Source organism: Myodes glareolus, chromosome 21 (assembly GCF_982192425.1).
Source record: "Myodes glareolus chromosome 21, mMyoGla1.1, whole genome shotgun sequence".
Lineage (NCBI taxonomy): Eukaryota > Metazoa > Chordata > Mammalia > Rodentia > Cricetidae > Myodes > Myodes glareolus.
This window is the reverse complement of record NC_142046.1, coordinates 21,201,634-21,221,482: the sequence shown is the minus strand read 5'-3', so window position 1 is coordinate 21,221,482 and position 19,849 is coordinate 21,201,634. Positions and strand designations below refer to the sequence as shown.

The 19,849-nt window shown below is 40.6% G+C and overlaps 1 protein-coding gene across 5 annotated transcripts in view; it reads right to left on the bottom strand.

Annotated features, from left to right (window-relative positions):
- Ehmt1 (euchromatic histone lysine methyltransferase 1) overlaps positions 1-19,849 on the bottom strand; it is a 146,470-nt gene that overhangs the window by 25,162 nt on the left and 101,459 nt on the right. For 4 of the 5 annotated variants that reach the window (XM_085681218.2, XM_085681217.2, XM_085681219.2 and 1 more), the window contains exons 11-17: positions 18,728-18,871; positions 17,622-17,848; positions 16,379-16,546; positions 15,160-15,242; positions 13,866-13,972; positions 5,576-5,698; positions 468-569 (exon numbers count right to left, since the gene is read on the bottom strand). In XM_085681218.2, coding sequence (XP_085537344.2) covers positions 468-569; positions 5,576-5,698; positions 13,866-13,972; positions 15,160-15,242; positions 16,379-16,546; positions 17,622-17,848; positions 18,728-18,871 — 954 coding nt within the window. The remainder of the gene's footprint in view (positions 1-467; positions 570-5,575; positions 5,699-13,865; positions 13,973-15,159; positions 15,243-16,378; positions 16,547-17,621; positions 17,849-18,727; positions 18,872-19,849) is intronic. The other variant, XM_085681223.2, reaches the window with a different exon arrangement.

Below are 19,849 nucleotides of genomic sequence, written 5' to 3'. Positions count from 1 at the left end.
TTCCAAAGTCAACTTAACATAAATTAGGGTTATCTGGAAAAAGGGAACATCAATTCAGAAAAATGACTTCATCAGATTGGTTTTGCAGTCAAGACTGTGGGGGTATTTTCTTGTTTCATAACTGATGTGAAAGGGCCCAGTCTACTGTAGGCACTACCACCCTTGGAGCAAGTGGTCTTGTATAGGAAAGCAAACTGAGAAAGTTATGGGAAGCAGGCCAGTAAGCAGTGTTCCTCCATGGCCACCGTTTCAGTTCTTGCCTCCAAGTACTGACCCTGACTTCCAGAAGTGTGACCTATAAGAGGAGATAAAGTCTTTCCTCCCTAAGTTACTTTTGGTCATGGTGTTTATCACAGCACTGGAAACTAAGACAGGACTTGTGGGCCTTTAAGGAGCTGAACTAAGAGAAGGAGACGCCATGAAAAAGGTGGGACAACTACGCATGGGACGGATGGAAATGGCTTTACCTGGCAGTTGACATCCATCTGTCCATTTGACAGCAGATACTGAACCACATCATAATGGCCTTTCTTGGCAGCCAAGTGCAAACATGTAGAGCCCTCTGCATCCTGCAATAGAAATGCCATTCAATACAGAGAAACCACTTATGACTTAGTTCCTAGTACAAACCACAGGGAACCTATGCTCCTGGTCTAGGGGAGGAACTAACAAAAAACCCACCCAACTGAAGACAGGCCAAGAGGACCAGAGTCTTATCTCAAAGGCCCATGGTCCACAGGGAATACTAAGACTCAACCAAGTCCTTTGTTACAACTAAAGAGACCTTCAGATTGGAATAAATCCTGCTCTAATCACATATACCTACATAATCTGAATATCCTGATGAAAAACTTGTCCGTTTCTACCCACCCTGAACTAGACGGCCCCTAGCCTTCTAGTCAAAACCAGCATGATTTGCCAGCTCCTGTGAGGAACAGTTTTACCATGAATATGACACCTATCCAGGCCATAGCTGCTCCTTAAAGAACTTTGGAGAGCTAACTATGATCACAGAGCACATAGAAAACAGAATGGATTGATCAGTAAGATCCATCCACAATCAGAGAGTTCAAAACAAGGTGAAAAGAATACGCAATAGGTAAGCATGCCCTACAGATGCAATTCAGCTGTATTACTGCTTCTGTATCCTTCGGTGCTTAGCATATTTCATTAGCTTTTATTTCTGCTTCCTCCTGGGTTCTATACACATCATACTAAATAATAACAACAATAATAAATTAAAGACACTGACCAAGAAGTTCCAACAGCTGCATACAACCAAAACCCGAGTACATCCCAAGTCAAGCTCCTCGGCTCCTGTTTTCACTGGTCACAAGGATATAATGGCTATTGTGCTTAAAGACAAGTCTCCCTGCTCGCATCTTGGTACTGGCCTTATATTACTAACTTTCTCTCTACTTTCTATCTCAAAACCAAAACACTAGATTTTATCACATCATTAGATATTATTCTGATATTCTGATATTAATCAGAATGCCCATCTTCTGAAGGAGTCTGTATGTGTCACTCCATGTACTGATATTGGCAAACGACATTGGAAGACTGCTGCAGGCTTTTTTTGTTGTTGTTGTTGTTTTTGGTTTTTTGGTATTTTGAGACAAGGCTTCTCTGCAGCTTTGGTGCCTGTCCTGGAACTAGCTTTTGCAGATCAGGCTGTCCTCAAACTCACAGAGATCCGCCTGCCTCTGCCTCCCGAGCGCTGGGATTAAAAGTGTGCGCCACCGGCGCCCGGCTGTTGCAGGTTTTAAGAACAGTGATGGCATGCAGGGCAGAAAAAACTGGTAGCTGAATTACTTATTACACAGCAGGGAAGGCAGGCATGTGTGCATGCATGCATATGCATACCCATACACACATACACACACACTCACGCTTCATGATACCAAGAAGTGTGTATATGTGCTCCGGACAAGAGGCAGGCAGAGTATGAGGGGGGTTGGTTCTCACAGGGTGAAGACTGAAAAGATATTTTAGTCAAAGGAAACTCAGAACTAAGATATGGAAGTAGAAAATAGCAAGGCCTTCTAGCAGGGAAAGGCAGTAGTATACTGGTCAAAATAGTCAGTTGTAGAGCAGTCTCCAAGTACAACTGAAGTTTTTGTCACACCCATCATAGACACATTCACACAGCTTGCTTCCTTTTTCATTCATCTCCCCACCCCCACTCCCACCCCCTACTGAATTTAGTATCTAGTTTTCTGATGTATCTCAATACTTCTATAATCCAACAGTAGAGATCCACAAGTCCTCTACAACTCCTTTTTAGGTCAGTGTGGTACTTCTAGTTTTTCTTTGAGAATAGATAGCATTGAAACACGCATTTGTTGTCTTTTATTTTTTTCCAATTTATATATGTGTATGGACATGTGTCTTTATTGTGTGTGTGTGTGTGTGTGTGTGTGTGTGTGTGTGTTTTGGCTGCATGTAAGCCTACGTACCACACGCCATGGAGGTAGAAAGGTGCATGAGATTCCCCTGGGACTGGAATTACAGATTATTATAAATCAACAATGTAGATGCTGGAAATAGAACCCAGTTTTCTGGAAAAGTAGCCAGAGCTCTTAGATGTGAAACCATCTCTCCAGTACCTCATTGGTTGTGTTTAGCTGAGGTAAAACTAACCCTAGATTCTATATTCCTAGCCAAGGAACATACAGCTATTTCTTATCTTTTGCTATTTAAAGATGTGCTAAACAATACAATGTTTCCTTCACTGTCTGTGCCAGGGTCAGACACCTAAGAATTAACCAGGATTCCACTTTACTAGTATGATAAGCTACTACTCAGGAGATATTCAACTTACCCACTAACGCATGTGCCTTTAGCTCTGTACTTTGCCAGGTATTTTCAACATTACAATGCTATCTTAGTCAGAATTTAAAGGCTGAGTTATTCTTTTACATTTAAAACTGTTATTTCATCTTCAACGGGCTACTTACGTTCTTGTCAATTTTCTTTTCCTTTGTTTACTATGAAATCATAAAGATAATCTTCCCTTTTAGTTTCTGAAACTTCTACTTGTTCATCTTTTAAATATGGCCTCCAGGCTCACAATCTGCACAGCGAAGGTGTGTTTCACCCTGTCTCTCATACTATGTTCATCTTCATCCCAAGATGCCATGGGGGATGTGCACACGCACGAGGGCATTCATGCATGCACTTTCTGTCAGAGAGTTTCCTTCTGTAGCCAAAACAACTGACACAGGTGGTATAAATGTTCTACTTTTCTATGTTCTCTCTTGGTTTCACCTGGTTTTATGCACTTCCTGAATGGCACCTTCCTGATTCCGCCTTACTATTTCTTAGTACTTTCTTTAAAGAGTAAAAATTTATCGCTAGTGCTGGAAAGAGATGGCTTGATGGTTAAAATCACATATGCTCTAGAAGAGGACCTGAGTTTAGTTCTCAGTACCTATACCAGGTGGCTCATGACTCCCTGCAACTCCAACTCCTGGGAAATCTGATGCCCTCTTTGGTTGTTATCAGGTACCTGCACTCAAATGCATATACCTACACAAAGACACATCACATAATCAAAAATAAATCTTTAAAAATGTTCTACTAAATCAGCAAAATTATTAACTATATCCTAAATATTTACCCTTATACCCACAGTACTTCTCATCCCTCATCAAGAAAACTTTCTGCAACAAATGGAGACTACTAAACAAAACCCCAATACAGAGTTGTGGAGTCCAGTCCTCACTGATCCAACACAACCTAATGTTCAGGGCTTGTTGTGTGAAAATTCATTCAGCCAATAGCTTTTGAGACACCAGCCCTTAGGGCGTGATCTGAGGTGCTATGTGTGGACAATCCTCCTATCTGCATTGTGAGTATTGTGATTATGGCTTTTATTATCCTTCAAAGTATATCATTTTAGCTATTATGTTCAATTTTTTTGATCATTTTACATATACATTGTATGACCACATTTTTCTACACACGAATACTAAGATTTCCCAGCACCATTTGCTGAAAAGTTGCCTTAGACCAACTAACAACAGAAGAAATGGTTTATTTCTGAGATTTTTTTGTCATCTAATTCTCCTAGTCTGCGACTCCATCTTTATAACAGTACTACATCACTTTCCTTATTGTAGTTTTGTACTAACATCTGAAATAAGGAAGTCTAATTCCACAGAGACTGTTCTCTTTCAAATTTGTTCAATTATTCTTGGAAAATATGTATGAACTTTAGCCTGGATATTTCTGCATATCATTGGAATTTTGAAAAGGGTTACATGAATGCACAGACAGAAGATGACCTCCCATTTAAAAAAAAAAAAAGATAGGGTCTCATGTAGCCCAGGCTAGCTTCAAATTCACTATGTAACCAAAGATGACCATGAACTTCTGATTTTCCTGCCTTTTGCCTCCCAAGTGCTAGAATTAAGGTCTAACCCACCATACACAGTTTATGTGGTGCTGAGACAAGCACTCTACCAACTGAGCTATATACTAAACTCTGTCTCCTTTAACAATTGCTTGAGTTACCTGTAAGGATTTTTTTTTTCCTCTTTGGTTAAACATACTCCTGAATGTTTAACTCTTCTTGATATTACTATAAATGAAATTAACTCAACTTCCTTTAGGGAAAATTTAACTGCAAGAATATAGAAATATATGACAGACATGGTGATACACACTTATAACCCCAGTATTCAGAAGTCTGAAGCAGGAAGATCACAAGCTCTAAGTTCACAATATAAGACCCTCTCTCAAAAAAGAAAGGGAGGGAAGGAGGAAGAAAATTGCTATTTGTGTCAGTTTGGTACCCTAATATTAAATTAGTTCATTACTCTAACGACACTTTTCATGACCCTTTAAAACTTCTACCCATAAGATCACATCAAGTACGAACTGAGTCTTTTCAATCTGGGTATCTTCTATTTCTCTTCTTGTTTAACTGCTCTAAACAAATCAGGAAAGCACGATGAATGAAGGAAGTAAAAAAAATTTCAAGGCCAACTCCTTATTGGCTGATTTGTCTATTATTGGCACAACAGGTAAATCTAGTGCTTACAAGGGAATCTTTACTAATAGGCCAGGTCACCGTGTATTTATCGTTTGCATCAGAAACATTCCCAAAGGCTGTTTAAAAGTCTGATTCCCAACTTAAAACCTGTGGCATTTTCAGAAGGTGGGACCTGACTGCAGAAGCAGGTCACCATGGACAGACCTCTGCAGGTTAGACCTGCTACTGGACCTGGCTTACATCCTCTGCCTCTGATCTGTCAACACATTAAAAAGTTGCTACTGCAAGTACCTGCTGCTACTCTGTCATGCCTTCTGCACTATGAGAGACCTAAATCCCTCTGAAACCATGAGTCAAAATAAATCTTTACTCCCATAAGTTATTCTGTCAGGCATTTTATCACAGTGATAAGAAAAGCGACTAATACACCAAGTAAGTAAAGATACTATGTTAGACAGCAGGGAAAATGTATGACAGCAACAAGTTCCTGAAGGAGTTTCAAGGAGAAACTGTCTCTTGTTCATCTAAGAAACATCTACACATGAAATAGGAATATGAACCTGACTGGGTGGGTACCTTCGGGTCCACCTGTGCTCCGGCCTTGATGAGGTACTTCACTGCATCCAAGTGGTTGTTTTCTGCAGCCTCCATCAATGGGGTCCGCTGATCTTCTGAGCAAGTGTCAATATTGGCACCCGCCTAGTAAAACAGAGATTGTTTAGATGTGTTGAGGGCAATTTCTGAATCCTCCATCCCAATAAGTAAAAGAGCTATGAAGCTTTTGTATTTGTTATTAAGAAATTTAACAACAACTGAAACTCTTTTACTGACCAGCTATATCTGATTTTTCAAAACTGCACTTGAGACACAATAACTAAAGGTGTGGCTACTCAGTGGTAGAGTACCTGCCCCGCATGAACAAGGCCCTGGATTTGATCTCTACCGCCCACACAACACACCCAACATACTTGACACCCCACACACAGACAGATATAATTATTCTATCAAGCTCTATCTCAAGCAGAATATTCTTCCTAGACTTCATTTCTAAATTCATCTGACACACAGGCACAGCAGGATATAGAGATGTCTAAGAAAGGGAGAGAAAAGTGTGGGAGGGCAGATGACACCCATCTAATCAGCATGTTTCTCCAAGTGTTAAAATAGTTTCCAGAATAAACAAAACAAAAACTAGTTTCAAGTGATAAGAATTTTGGAATAATTTATAACTTTTTCAATAAAATAAAAGAGACAAATGAACTGACAAGTGCACACAGGTAAGGCCCCAGTTTGTTATCAGCTGTGGCCAAGAGGAACTGGTTACTGACAGCTGAGCCTTCTCCATAGGATTCTGTAACTTATAAAGTAAATATTTACAGCGATGACAGCAGTAAAAAAGCTCAAGTCCAAAGGTGCACTCCAAAAAGGAGGGCTGTCTTACAAGAGCAGGAACCAGAGATCAAGTGACCAGAGCAGCAGTGAGACGAAAACATGGAGGGAAAATACAGTTGGTTTCAAACACTAAACTTAAAGGTCAAGGTCTAGCTGCTTAAAATAAACAGAAAACAAACCAACAAACAAAAACACCAGAAGACAAAGGAAAGCCAAAACTCCGCAGCAGCCAATTTTAGTAAGTATATAACTTTTTTCTTTTTTTTAAAGGCCTTTGAGCCTGTCCTGGAACTCCCTCTGTAGACCAGGTTGGCCTCGAACTCACAGAGATCCACCTGCCTTCGCCTCCCAAGTGTTGGGATTTTAAAGGCGTGCACTACCACTGCCTGCCCGCAAATAACTTTAAAAAACACAGAGAATGAAGGTCATGCAGTGGCAGAAGTCCTGAGGAAAGGAACAAGCTGAACTATGAAGGCAGGATAAAGCTTCTATTTGTACAGAGCACATGCAGCTCTGCTCCCACACACACACACACACGTGCACGCATGCATGCACGCGTCCATTACAGCGGAAAAATAACAGATAGGTTCAAGAATACCTGTCTATCACTACTCTTACTTACAAAAGCCCATTCTTACTCAAGTCAAACAAAGAGCTAGGCCTCAAGCTGGACAGCACGACAGACAGAACCAAACCTGTAGGCAGCCCTGCAACACAACCTCTGGGGTGGGGGCCAAGGCTTTCTGGAGAACTCAGGTGCTGGTGACACCAGATCATGCCCATATATGCACATATATGATGAACATATATGCAGATGCCCTCAACAGATAGCCAGCAGCCCACCCCTCCCCCCAAAAAACCCTCTGATCATAGCCCAGAGGGAGGAAAAAAAAAACTCTCTGATATCATCAAGGCAGAGTGATGGGTGGGAGGAGGAAAAGTAAAGACCAGCAGGTGACTACTCAGATTTTCAAACAGAAAAGACAGAATTAAAAGAATACATTCTTCACTGATAAGCTCTACCACACCTCCATCATGAGGGACGCTGCTACAATCCTGGATGTGGTGTGATGAAGACACTGACATGACCTGCTTCCTAGGTTCCCAAGACTTCTCTAAGTGCAAAGGTGCAACCCTAAGAGGGACAGTGACAGAGGAGGAATGGCGCACAGGGAGAGGGGGTGCAGAATGTCTCTCATCTTCATCAAGCCAAGTCATATCTCTCTGCCAATCCACCAGTTACCCTTCAGAACAATAATGCTGCTTAAAAGAACAAAGTCTGGAAAACAGAACTCTGCCAGTAAACTGATACCCACAGGCTAATCCTTCTAAATAGAGCAGCCAGGCATAATGGTGCTTCTGTGATCAATGTTCTCTCAGTCTAGGAGCCAGACCACGGGTATCCACAGCACTATCAAAAGGTTGGGAAAACTCCAGATCAGAGGAGTACTTTCTGCAAAGCTAGAATGCTCTCCATTTATGTTGCCCAGACTACAGCCCCAAATACCTGAGGAATAAGCAGCATGCTGTCACTTTAAATCCAAACGACACACATAATGCTGCAGGAGACATAGACAATCAGCAAAACAAAAAACCGCATACACACAGGTAAAGAAAGGCATTATAGTAGCAAGCAAGTAAACATCAAAATTACTCTGAATAGGCCTCTGTGCTTATTGATGCTGGTTTCCTGGCCTAGGCTTCTAGGCATAAGCATTAACAATTCATTCTTGGCTATACATACAACGGGATCAGGTATATCAAGTTCCTGCCACTACAAGATTCTACTCCTTGGTTAACTTTAAGTCAAACTATAAGCAAATATAACATTTTCTTTAAGTTGCTTCTTAATTTTTAATTACAATATAATTAATTATACCTCCTCCCCTTCATTTCCCAACCCCCCCCCCCATTTCTCCTCCCTCTAACCCCTTCTATACCTCTGACTCACTTGTGTTAAGTAGCTTCTTGTTTAGGTACTCTAAGTCCCAAGCCCAGAGAATGATGCAGTCCTCCTTTAGGCTTGGTCTTTCCATGTCAATTAACCTTCAAGATAATCACAGGCATGCTCAGAGGCTAATCTAATTTAAATAACCCCTTATGGGTATACATGAAGGCTTGTCACCTAGGTGATTCCAGCTCTTCTTAAGTTGACAATCAACACTAGCAATGAACATACCACAGTATTGAGCCATATCCTCAGAGAGACCATGGCCAGAAATCAATCCACAAGGTCCTAACCTGATGGATAGGAACCCTAACAGGAAAACTGAGACAGAAGGGGATCTGTTTCTGGAGATAATATGGGAAGGAGAAAAAGTCATGACCCTGAAGGATTGAAAATGATTCTAACAGTAACAAGACGAGAATTCAGATCAAAGACAAGTCTTCAAAAATCCAGGAATAAGCAAAACATATAAAATGCCGAAAGTCAATAAATACATCAAGTTCAGAATGGTAGTAGAAAACAGATCCACTACCAGAGTCTTGATGCTCCAGGATCCATCACAAGGAGTGACCACAAGGCAAAATGCCAGTAAAGCACCTACTGCTATTAGTTGGGGAAGTTCTACAGTCTATGCATAGGAAATGGCTCGACCACAGCAAAAATGAGACAAAGTATATATAAACACACATGTACATTTATAAAAACAGGAACAAAAATACCTATGGACTTGGATACCATAAAGAGAAACAACAATTACATGTATAGTTTAGAAAGATAAGAGAAAAGGAAAAATAGAGAAAGCTTGTTCAAAGAAGTAACTACCGAAAAGGTTACAAACTTGGAGAAGATGAACCAGAACCAGGAAGTTATAAAGGATCCCAAAATATATTTCAACCAAAATAGATAGTCTTTAAGGCTTATATTAATTAAAAGCACAAGACAAAGTGAGAATCTTAAACACAGCCAGAGAAATCCTTAAGTTACACACAAAGAAATCCCAGTTATACCACAGCAGACTTGGAAACAGAAACCTTGGGGAAAGTCAAGTGGTATCTGCAGAGTGTAGAGAAAACAAAGACCGAACATCTGCTGCTGAAAATAAAGACCCCCGAAAACTATCGTCAAGAAATGAAGTAGGAACAGACCTTCAAGGCAGTCAATATGAGGACTCTGCCACCAGTCTAGTCATGTAAAAAAAAGTACAAGATGTCTAATATTAGGAAAAAAAAAGATAGCAATCATGAAAGCATGCAAATGGACTCACCCAGATATAATAGGATCAAATCCTTCCCATGAAGATTTCCCAAACTCACAAAGACACACAAGAGATAGAAAGAGAATGCAGAACAACGAACAAACTAGTTGACAGGATTGTGTCCTTAACAATAATGGCTTAAATGGAAAGAGAATAAATTCTCCAAATAAAAAAATACAGATAAAATGGATTTTTAAAAAAAAAAGGATCAGATGATTTGCTGACAGTAAGAAACTCATTTCAGAAACACACACATAGTTCAAGTGAATGGACAGAAAAAGATGTACTGCAAAAAGAGCAAGCTGATATACTTAGATAAGACAGATTTTAAGTAAAAGTAAAACCAACCAGGGGCTGGAAAGATGATTCAATGGTAAGGAACACTTGCTGCTCTTCTAAAGGACCTAGGTTTGATTCACAGAAAGTACATAGTGGCTCACAACTGTCTTTAACTCTAGTTCTGGAGGATCCAAGGCCCTCTTCTGGCTTCCAGTCACCAGGCATGCATGTGGTACACAGACATAAATCTAAGCAAAATACTCATTCACAACTAAAAAGAAAATTTTAAAGGTCACGCTATGACATAGTAGTCAATTTAATAAAAGAAAATAATAATTATAAATACATATTACTCAATATAAAATATACAAGAGGCTGGAGAGATGGCTCAGAGGTTAAGAATATTGACTGCCCTTTCAGAGGACCCAGGTTCAATTCCTAGCACCCCATGGCAGCTAACAACTGTCTGTAAACTCCAGTTTTAGGGAAACGAACACACTCTTCCAGCCTTCTTAGGCAGTGCACAGGCTTGTTATACACAGACTTACATGTAGGCAAACATTTATAGACATAAAATGAATTCTCACAAAAATAAATAAATAAATAAATAAATAAACAGACAAACAAACAAACAAACAAACCCGAAGACTCTTCCCTTTGCCAGTGTGTGGTGGTGCACGCCTCTAATCCCAGCACTTGGGAGGCAGAGGCAGGCAGATCTCTGTGATTTCAAGGACAGCCTGGACTACAGAGGGAGTTCCAGGACAGGCTCCAAGGCCTTAAAAAAAAAATACAAGAGAATCCAATTATATAATATGAACATCATATTTAAAGGGACAGGGAACACTCCAATACAATGCAATTGTGGGATTAATATCATTTTCATCTGATGATCTCACTCAGACCAAAACAAGAAAGAAACAGTGGAATTGAACTATATTACAGATCAAAGGAACAAGTCTGACATTTACACAACAATTCAAGTTAGAATTGTAGAATGAAAATTCTTCGCATCAGGATACAGAACATTCTGTAGGTCAGACCACACGTAAATGTAAATAAATATTTTAAAATTTGTTTTATTTCTAATTATTGGTATTATATGTATGTACACAGAGCTGGAGTTACAGGAGGCTGTGCCACCACACACCCACTCCCACCCCCTTGCAACATGGTTTCTGGGACTCCTGAAAGACTAATAAGTCTGTGGTCTTAACAGCTGAGCCATCTCCCCAGCACCCAAAAAATTTTAGCCTCCCCCTCACCAAAAGAAAATCAAACACAAAAACCTGAAACCATAGCATATATATTGTCTATGGCCACAATTAAATAAAAATGGAAATCAACAAAAAAAAGCACTTCAGGAATAGTATATATACAAAGAAATTCAACAGTATTCTCAGAAACAAGTAATGAGTCAATGAAGAAACAAGAGAGAAGTCTAAAATATTTTCTAGAACTGGGAGCTAAGGAAATGGCTTGGGAGGCAAATCTCTTGCCATGCACACAAGACAACAAGCGCTTGTATCCCCAGCACCCTTATAAATGTAGAGTTGGAAGGGCAGACTGACCTGACTTTAATCCTAGTACATGGGACACAGAACTGAGGGATCCCAGATGCAAGCTGGCTAGCTAGGTTAATCTTCAAGCTCTTGTCTTAAATAAAAGACCCTATCTCTATATATATGCACACATGACAACAAGCGCTTGTATCCCCAGCACCCTTGTAAATGTAGAGTTGGAAGGGCAGACTGACCTGACTTTAATCCTAGTACATGGGACACAGAACTGAGGGATCCCAGATGCAAGCTGGCTAGCTAGGTTAATCTTCAAGCTCTTGTCTTAAATAAAAGACCCTATCTCTATATATAAAGTGGAGATTGGTTAAGAAAGACATGTGATGCCAATCTCTGCCATACCACACACATACACACACACACATACACACACACACATACACACACACAAACACATTTCCTAGAACAAATGAAAATACAACATGGGATAAAGCAAAAGCAATACTAAGAAAGATATTTATGGCAATAAACCAAAGCAAAAAATAGAAGTCTTAAATAAATAAACTAATGATGGAATGCTAAGGAACTAGAACAAAATCCAAAATTAATAAACAAAGATCAGAAGAGAAACAAATAAAATGAATATGAAAAATGAAAAAACAAAGATTAAAAGACAAAGTTGAATTTTAGAAAAGGTAAACAAACCCGTAGTTAACCTAAAAAAATGAACACAACTCAAACAAAAGTAGACTAGATGTGTACCAGCTGACATTACAGGAGCACAAAGGATCATTATGGACTATCATAAACAATCAGATGACAGCAAGAAATGGGCAACTTTCCCGACACTTGAAACCAATCAAAATTGAATGATGAATAAATAAAATGCTTGAAAAGTCCAATAAATAACAAGGGACTGCAGTAAAGTTAAAAAAAAAAAAAAAAAGTCTTGCAACAAAGAAAAGTCCAGAGTGGGCAGTTTCACAATGAAATTTCACCAAATTTCCAAAGATTAATGCCAGTATTTCTAAAACTATGGGGGAGGGGTTCGCACTCTCCTAATACAATATAATATTGTTCTACAGTACTAACGCTAACATCAGCAGCAGCCACAGCCAAAGGCTACAGAAAACAGTTATCCTGGTAGATAGATACGAAAATTGTAGGCAAAATACTAGTAAGTTAGTTAAATAACACAGCAGAAATAAATCACTAGGATCCAAGTGATTTCATCCTAAGGATGCAAGGTTAATTCTATATAGGCAACCTCTATCAAACTTCCGTATTTACCTGTATAAACAATATAGGAAACAGAGTTAATAGGTGACCTATAACAGAGGGAAGTATCTGTAAAATATTCATTTAACAAGGGATTGGTTTCCAGAATTCACACAACTCAATAGCAAATAACTCATTTTTCAAAGAGAGTAACATATCAAACATTTCTCAAAAAAAGCTATAACAAGAACCAAAAGTATATGAAAAACTACAACACCACTAATCATGAAGGAAATACAAATTAAAAAAGATAAATAAGTAACAAATAGCCATGCAGATGCAGAAAAAGAAAAATGCTTAGATCAGCCAAATAGGCACTACAGAAGACAGCATGGAGGTTTTTCAACTTTTGGATCTAGAGCAACTAAGTGATCCAGAAAGGGTACTCCTGGGTGTATATTCAAAAGAAAGAAGTTTATGTCTGAGAGACCTCTGGACACCTAAGTCTATGACGGTCCTATTCACACGAACTATGACTGACATTGAACCAAACCCAGTGTCCACTAACAAATGGGCAAAAGACAAAGTGTGGTATGTGGACACAATGTAACAACTGCCATAAATAAGACTGTGATCCTGCATTTACACACAATTGTGCATTTACTGCACAATAGAACACGGCACATTCTCACTTGAATGTGGAAGACAGTGGTTACCAGCTGCTGAAAAAAAGTGTGGAGAGAAACAGAGGATGGTTAATGGTTACAAGAGTGTTCGGGAGGGAAAAAATAACTTTCAATGTTATTTAGATTTTTTACATTTATTTTCAATTGGGGAGATATATGTATACATCACAACATATGTGAAGGTCAGAGAATAATTTGTGTTCTCTTCTTCTATCATGCGAGTTCCAGAAGTCAAACTTGGGTTGTCAGGTTTGGTGGCAAGCACCTTTAACTATTCAGTCATCTCATAAAATTAAATTCTAGACATGGTTTAAAGAATGAGGGATATGTAATCAGTCACGGGGTAAGAAGAGGGAAAGATCCGAGTCTCACTAAGCCCCCATCATCTACAGCAGATCTTAGTAAATATTAAAGCCAAGGCTAAACTAAAACTAGAAAATGAGCTGAGACACAGCTACACAGTAGTGTGGAGCTCTACAGCAGTCTCAAGGTACCACTGCCATTTCAGCCTAGTGACACTTAGATAAACACTGACAGGATGAAGAAACTATTTAAAGCTATCCTTCCAAACCTGAACCAGCATGTGGCAGATGTCCACGTGGCCAGCCTCTGCAGCAGCATGCAATGGGGAACGCTTATTCTGATGCTCCATTTTGAAATTGGGATCAATTCCATCAACTGTAAACAAACACAATTTTACTAATTATATCAGAGGCAACTACAACACATTTTCATATACTTATGATGGTTATCAGGGCTGACACGGACAACATCAATGTAAAAAATGAGCGCTGAAGTCATGATGGAGTCACTATACCGTCTGCAGGCAGAAGTTAGGCCCCAGCTGTACTATTAAGATCAAGAGACCCTATACCAGCCCTACATGAAACCTGGCTGGCATGTTTCCCAGAGTGCTTTACCGTGTTCATTCTAATCCTTGAGTTCTGGTGTTTTCAGATACTCCTATCTCAGCCTCTAACAAGCTTATAAAAAACGTGCTAAAGGGAGAACAGCTCCAAAACAGACATGTCCCAGGAGCAGACAGAAGTGTGCCCCTAAGACTCAAATATTTGTTTCATTTTTACTTTTTGGAGACACAGGGTCTCACTATGCAGCCCAGGCTGGCCTTGAACTTGAAATCCTTCTGCCTTAGGCTCCCAAATTTTGAGCATTTTTCTAGACATTGAATCAAGATACCATGCAAAAATTAATGAAGCAAATTAATACTATATAAAATCCATGAAAAACAAAACTTTTTTTTAAAATTAAATGAATTCTCCCATCTTTTCCTTTCTCCTTGACAAATTTTGGCTTCTTTCATGATTTGCTGTCATTCAAAGAGCTGTTTATCCATGCTTTTCAACCAAAGATGAACTTCAGAGAGGTCAAGCCCAGAACCATGAGCTGAGGACTCAAGCTGAGACTGGGTCAGCTCTAACAAGCACATTCTCAGGCACTAAAGAGTTACCCAAGCTCAACAGCTGCAAAACATACAATGTCCTTACTTCCACTGGATCACTTTGTGCAGCAGTGCTACTCCTGTCAGCACAGAAGCATTGGCTTCCTCACTGCAACATGTCACAACAGGACCCAGCTGCTTTTCCTGCAATGTACATTTCTGCTTAATCTAATAATCACTCAACTGGTTATTTCTTAAACTAGATTTTTTTTTTCACTTTTTAAAAACTAGAAATGCATAGAGAACATTTCCAGGCCATGTTACATACCAGGGAGCACTTTCTTTCACTAATCAGAGGAATCAAACATTTATAAGCATTAGACAGTGAGATGGGGCTCATGAGAAAAGGGGTAACCAACAAGGCTTCCCTGTGTTCCTTTTGGGGTCTCAGGTAATAGCAACTCACCGAGCATGAGAAGCACCTTCTGCAGCTCACCCTGCCTGGCAGAGAAGTACAGCTGCTTGGGGTGGAAGCGAAGCTTCTTGGGTCTGTAAAAAGCAGAGGACAGAATCAGCAGCAGTCTTATTGTCAAAACAGGGCAAGAGGTACAATGTTGAGAGCATCTGTGAGCATGTTTAAAGCCTTGAGGCACTGCCCACCAAAAGAACAAACAAAACAACAACAAAAACCCCAACAACTGTCTTCTTATGTCATAAAAGTGCTGCACACTAAAACACCGCTGCTAACATGACATGTGCCCTACTCAGGGCACAGACAAGCTGCTATATCGTAGAAGGTCAGGGAGCTGCCAGAAGTCACCATGGACTAGTTATCATTTATACTCAAGAAAGCATATGAGGTGCAGCCTGTCCATGTCCAGGGTGACCTGTGCAGCTCAAGTGATGACAACTGTCATAGGGTGACACTAGTTATCCTCTAGCAGCAAGTAAGGGCCTTATGTCAACATGTTTGCTATGAAGCTTACATCAACTTCTACACAAGGATTAGGAGTAGAGGGGTTAGGAAAAGTCTGGGGCCTGGTCAAAGGACAGGGATTAAGGGTATCAGATAAACTAGGATAGAGAGAGTGAGAGGCTATTCAGAATGAAGAAGACCAACAGAGGGACTTATCTGTTAGGTATGAATGAGTGAACCATTTTCCTTCCAGGGCAGAATAAGACACCTTGATAAGCCTCTGTAAGGAGTGGAAGGCTGTCCCCAGAGAAAGAGGACACAAGCAGACCTGTGAGCCAATAAAGGTTGCAGTGTGGGGTCTAGCAAACAGCTTGAGGAGGTTACCTGATCTAGCCTCACTAAGCAGAGATTAGGTAGCAAGGTAGATGGTAGGAGCTCATGGAATGATAGTATCTGCTCTAGGAGCCTGCAGGCGGCTTACCCAAAGGAGCACATAAAACTGTCCTTGCTCAGGATAACAAGAATGTCATCTCTTGCTCTTGGCATGAATGGATAATAATTTGCAACAATACATCCCAGACAGTGGGAAGACATATGAGACTGGCACGTCGTGAAGTCATCCTTTGATAAACAGTGTTATTCAAAAAGCTGGAAAGTATTAGGAACCCATGGGGAAGAACGTGACCCTGAGCTGTCTCTGGAAAAAAACAAAAAACAAAAAACAACAACAACAAAAAAAAACAAAAAACAAAAACAGGCTGGCTCTTACTTTTCAGAGTCCAGAGCGATTAGAGCACTTTCCAAGGTCTCCTTTCCTGGACCCTGGGAAAGGCCAGAAGTTGGCCTCACGAACCCAGCTGGCCCTGCAGGATCGAAGCACTCTGGTGCCTGGGGGACTGTGCTCTGCGACTTGTCGTCCTCTGGGGCTCCAGCAATGCTTCATGAGAAGGAAATTATTGAAATGTTGTTTCATTATTTGGAAAACCTCTCTTTCTCACGGAAACCAATGAAAACATAAACAAAACCTGTTCCAACCTGCCCACTCAGGCTGCCTCTGAGGAGTCAATGCCAGTCCGTTCACTATCTGCAAGTCTCAAGTGAGCTGTCCGAAATGCAGACCCCCATCCCCCGCAATGAACAAGACACTCAGAAGTTGGCACAACACTCCTAGGATCTCCACCCACTCACTCAAACCTGATTTTAATAAACAAGCTTCAGGCTATATCCAGTCAATCTACTGCCTCCCCCAGTTTAGGGATGGGTGCCTACTGGAACTATGACTTGAGAATGTTTGAATTTACCAATTAATATGAAAGCACTAAGACCTTCCCACTGTACACACAAATAACCTGAGGCTTTTAAATGACTTCAAATGAAGCTTTAGGTTTTGTTTTTTGGTTTTTGTTTTTTTTTTTTTTACACTACTGCTATCATGTTTATAAAATTATCTTTTCCAATTTTTGCTGAGCAACTTGACGGCTCTGTCCCTATCTGGAAAGGATCTCTACACCATTACTTTCCTATCAGGGAATGGCTGGTTCGAAAGACCATGGTCATCTGTCTTATCACTCCAGAGCTCTCAAGATCTTCGGCTAATTTCTACTGGGTTCTTTTAGAAAAGAAATTATATACGTCTATGGGAATACATTGCTTTATCTTTTATTCAGCAAAGGCCTTCAACCTTGTGCCAAGCAGTGTGTCCAGTCTAACAATAGCTAATAGAATACTTCGGGGTGTGGGGACTACATTAAAGAATGAAAAACTACAAAAGGCTGCACCAGTCAAGGCAGTGTAAAAACTGATTCAACACAGATGATTTTATAAAGCCAAAATGAAACTGACTCATGTACAAATGATAGTAAATGAACACTAGCACTTCTTAGAGACGAGAAACCACAATAAATGCGAAGCTCACTGAGACTTCTGGATGCCAACAGAAACCAGTAACTGCAGAGGACATATCTTCTGGAATACTATCTGAAAAACTTGGCCACAGCTACTTTGCTTAGTACCTGCCCGTGGTCGTGTCAGCCCTGCCCTCAGAAGCCAAGCTCTTCTCCTGTCCTGAGGCCAGAGTCACTGTGGAAGTCGTGTCAGCTTTTGCTATGGTCACCTCTTTGGCCTTGGAAGTCTCTTCCCCACAATGGGGACAGTAGCTCGCATTGTTGACTCGAGAGGCACAGTCCTTATGGAAACGATGAGAGATACTGCTCTCAGGCTGACATTCCATGAAGTTACCCTGGAGAAAGAAAGGAGAAAATCATTTTTAAAAAACTCAGAGTAACATTCAGAAAACTAGATGACGTTCTATTGAACTACTCAGATTACACAAGCAAGAAAAAGCCCAGGTATGGCCTGGTGACCAACAGCAGAGAAACAAAAAGCCCACAAAATGAACAGAGGCCACCAAAGGTCACCTTATTGCCACCACTACTCACCTCCAATCCCAGAAACCCAGATAGCTGAGGTCTCACAACAATCAGGACACTCTAAACAAGCAAGAGAGCTGCATAAGGCCTAGAAGGCCCGCATGGGATGATGGGCAGAGAGAATCAAAAGTACCAAAAGTGATCGTTTCAATTAATACCAATTACAGCACCAATTAGAATAGCTGTTCTTACACAGACAATGCAATTCAGAAGTATTCTATTTTTCAGCAGAAGCATAAAAAGGGAAGTCTAAGAAAGAAACAAGGTATAGGATTCAAAGCTAAGCCCTCATACCAGAAGCTCCTGGCCTAGGCCACAGAGGGGCAGCAAAACATCTGAAGGAGCAGGTAAGTGAAGACACCCACAGAGGCATCATAAGAAGGAGCCTGTCTACAGGTCTGGTGGATGCAGATTTATCTCATGAATGGAGTCACCAAAGACAAGATCCTACTGGCAACTGATAGAACACAAAGAATGCAGCAAAGGGAGGAGGCATGCCCTCCTCTGTACTCAAGACAGAAATTCACAGAACAAAACAAGGGAGCGGGGGATACAAGGTCCTTTGTCTACATAAGAAAGCTCAATAACTGTGATGAAAGGCTTATGGAATAGGCCCTATATGGGATATGACTCTGAAATGAGTCTCTGCAGAGGACTCTTGAAGCCCGGCAGGCGGGCTGGGCTCTTACCGCAGTGCAGAAGTAGCCGCAGCCAGGACAGCACTGATGCTTCACCATGCGACCCCGATGGTCTTCACACAGCACTAAGAGTGGTGCTTTGTTGGATGGACGCATCAGCTCATACTTGACCACGCTGTTTGTACACCGGCCCAACTGCAAGCAGACAACACCAGGGGTCAGTGACAGAGCTGTGAGGGAACAGCTTTCCCACCCACTGAAAAATGGAAAGCATTAGATACATGGAAAGTTCTCAGGAGACATGTGATGAAAGGAGTCATGAACCTTCAGAGGCAAGCCTAGATTCATTAGTAGTCTGAAGTACCTGTCAGACAGCTGTTAAAACCAGCCAGCAAATAACCTCATTGAGAGGGTCAGATCATCAGAAAATCAACGGCTCAATTTAGGCATAAACTAGGGAAGACATCAGGATGAGAAGAGAGCTAGACAATGAACATACGATAGGTAAGAAGATCAAGGCCATCACAAGTAACCAGTGGGTCAAAGTACAATGAGCCCCAAGTGATCCAGCTGGAATGCCCTAGACATAAAATCAAAGCTGAGATGCAAGAAACAAAGCAATGTCTCCTGGATATGCCTGAAGAACACAAGTACAGAACTTACTAAGGAGGCAAAGATTCAAGGACAATTGTCAAGACTATAAACAGAAGCTTCCCTGTAAGATGCTACTGTGTGTCAACAAAAGAGATAATTCACAAACAAACAACAACTGTCCAGATATGCTGGTAATCAAAGAAACAGAACATGGCCTCCACCACTTCTGTGCTCTGTTGGTGCAATATAATTATGCAACTGGGCTGTAAATACAGGCCAGTAGCCATAGGATCTACAACAAGTAGCTAGGTCTGAGTTTTGCACAGTTTCTAAACAACAAGCAATCTAAAATACAAATCAAAAAGCTCTTAATGCATCTTTTCTTAAGACTCCATCTGAAAATGTGAGTAAGTGTGCCAAGGACTACCCCCAAAGGACACAGCAAGTGAAGCAATTGGCAGTAGAAACAAGAAACAGGACCTGACAGACCAGCAAGTGCTTTGCTGATGCCTACAAACTGTGGTAGAATCATCTAAGAGATTCTCTTTAAAGACAGATTGAACATTACCCCATACCTAA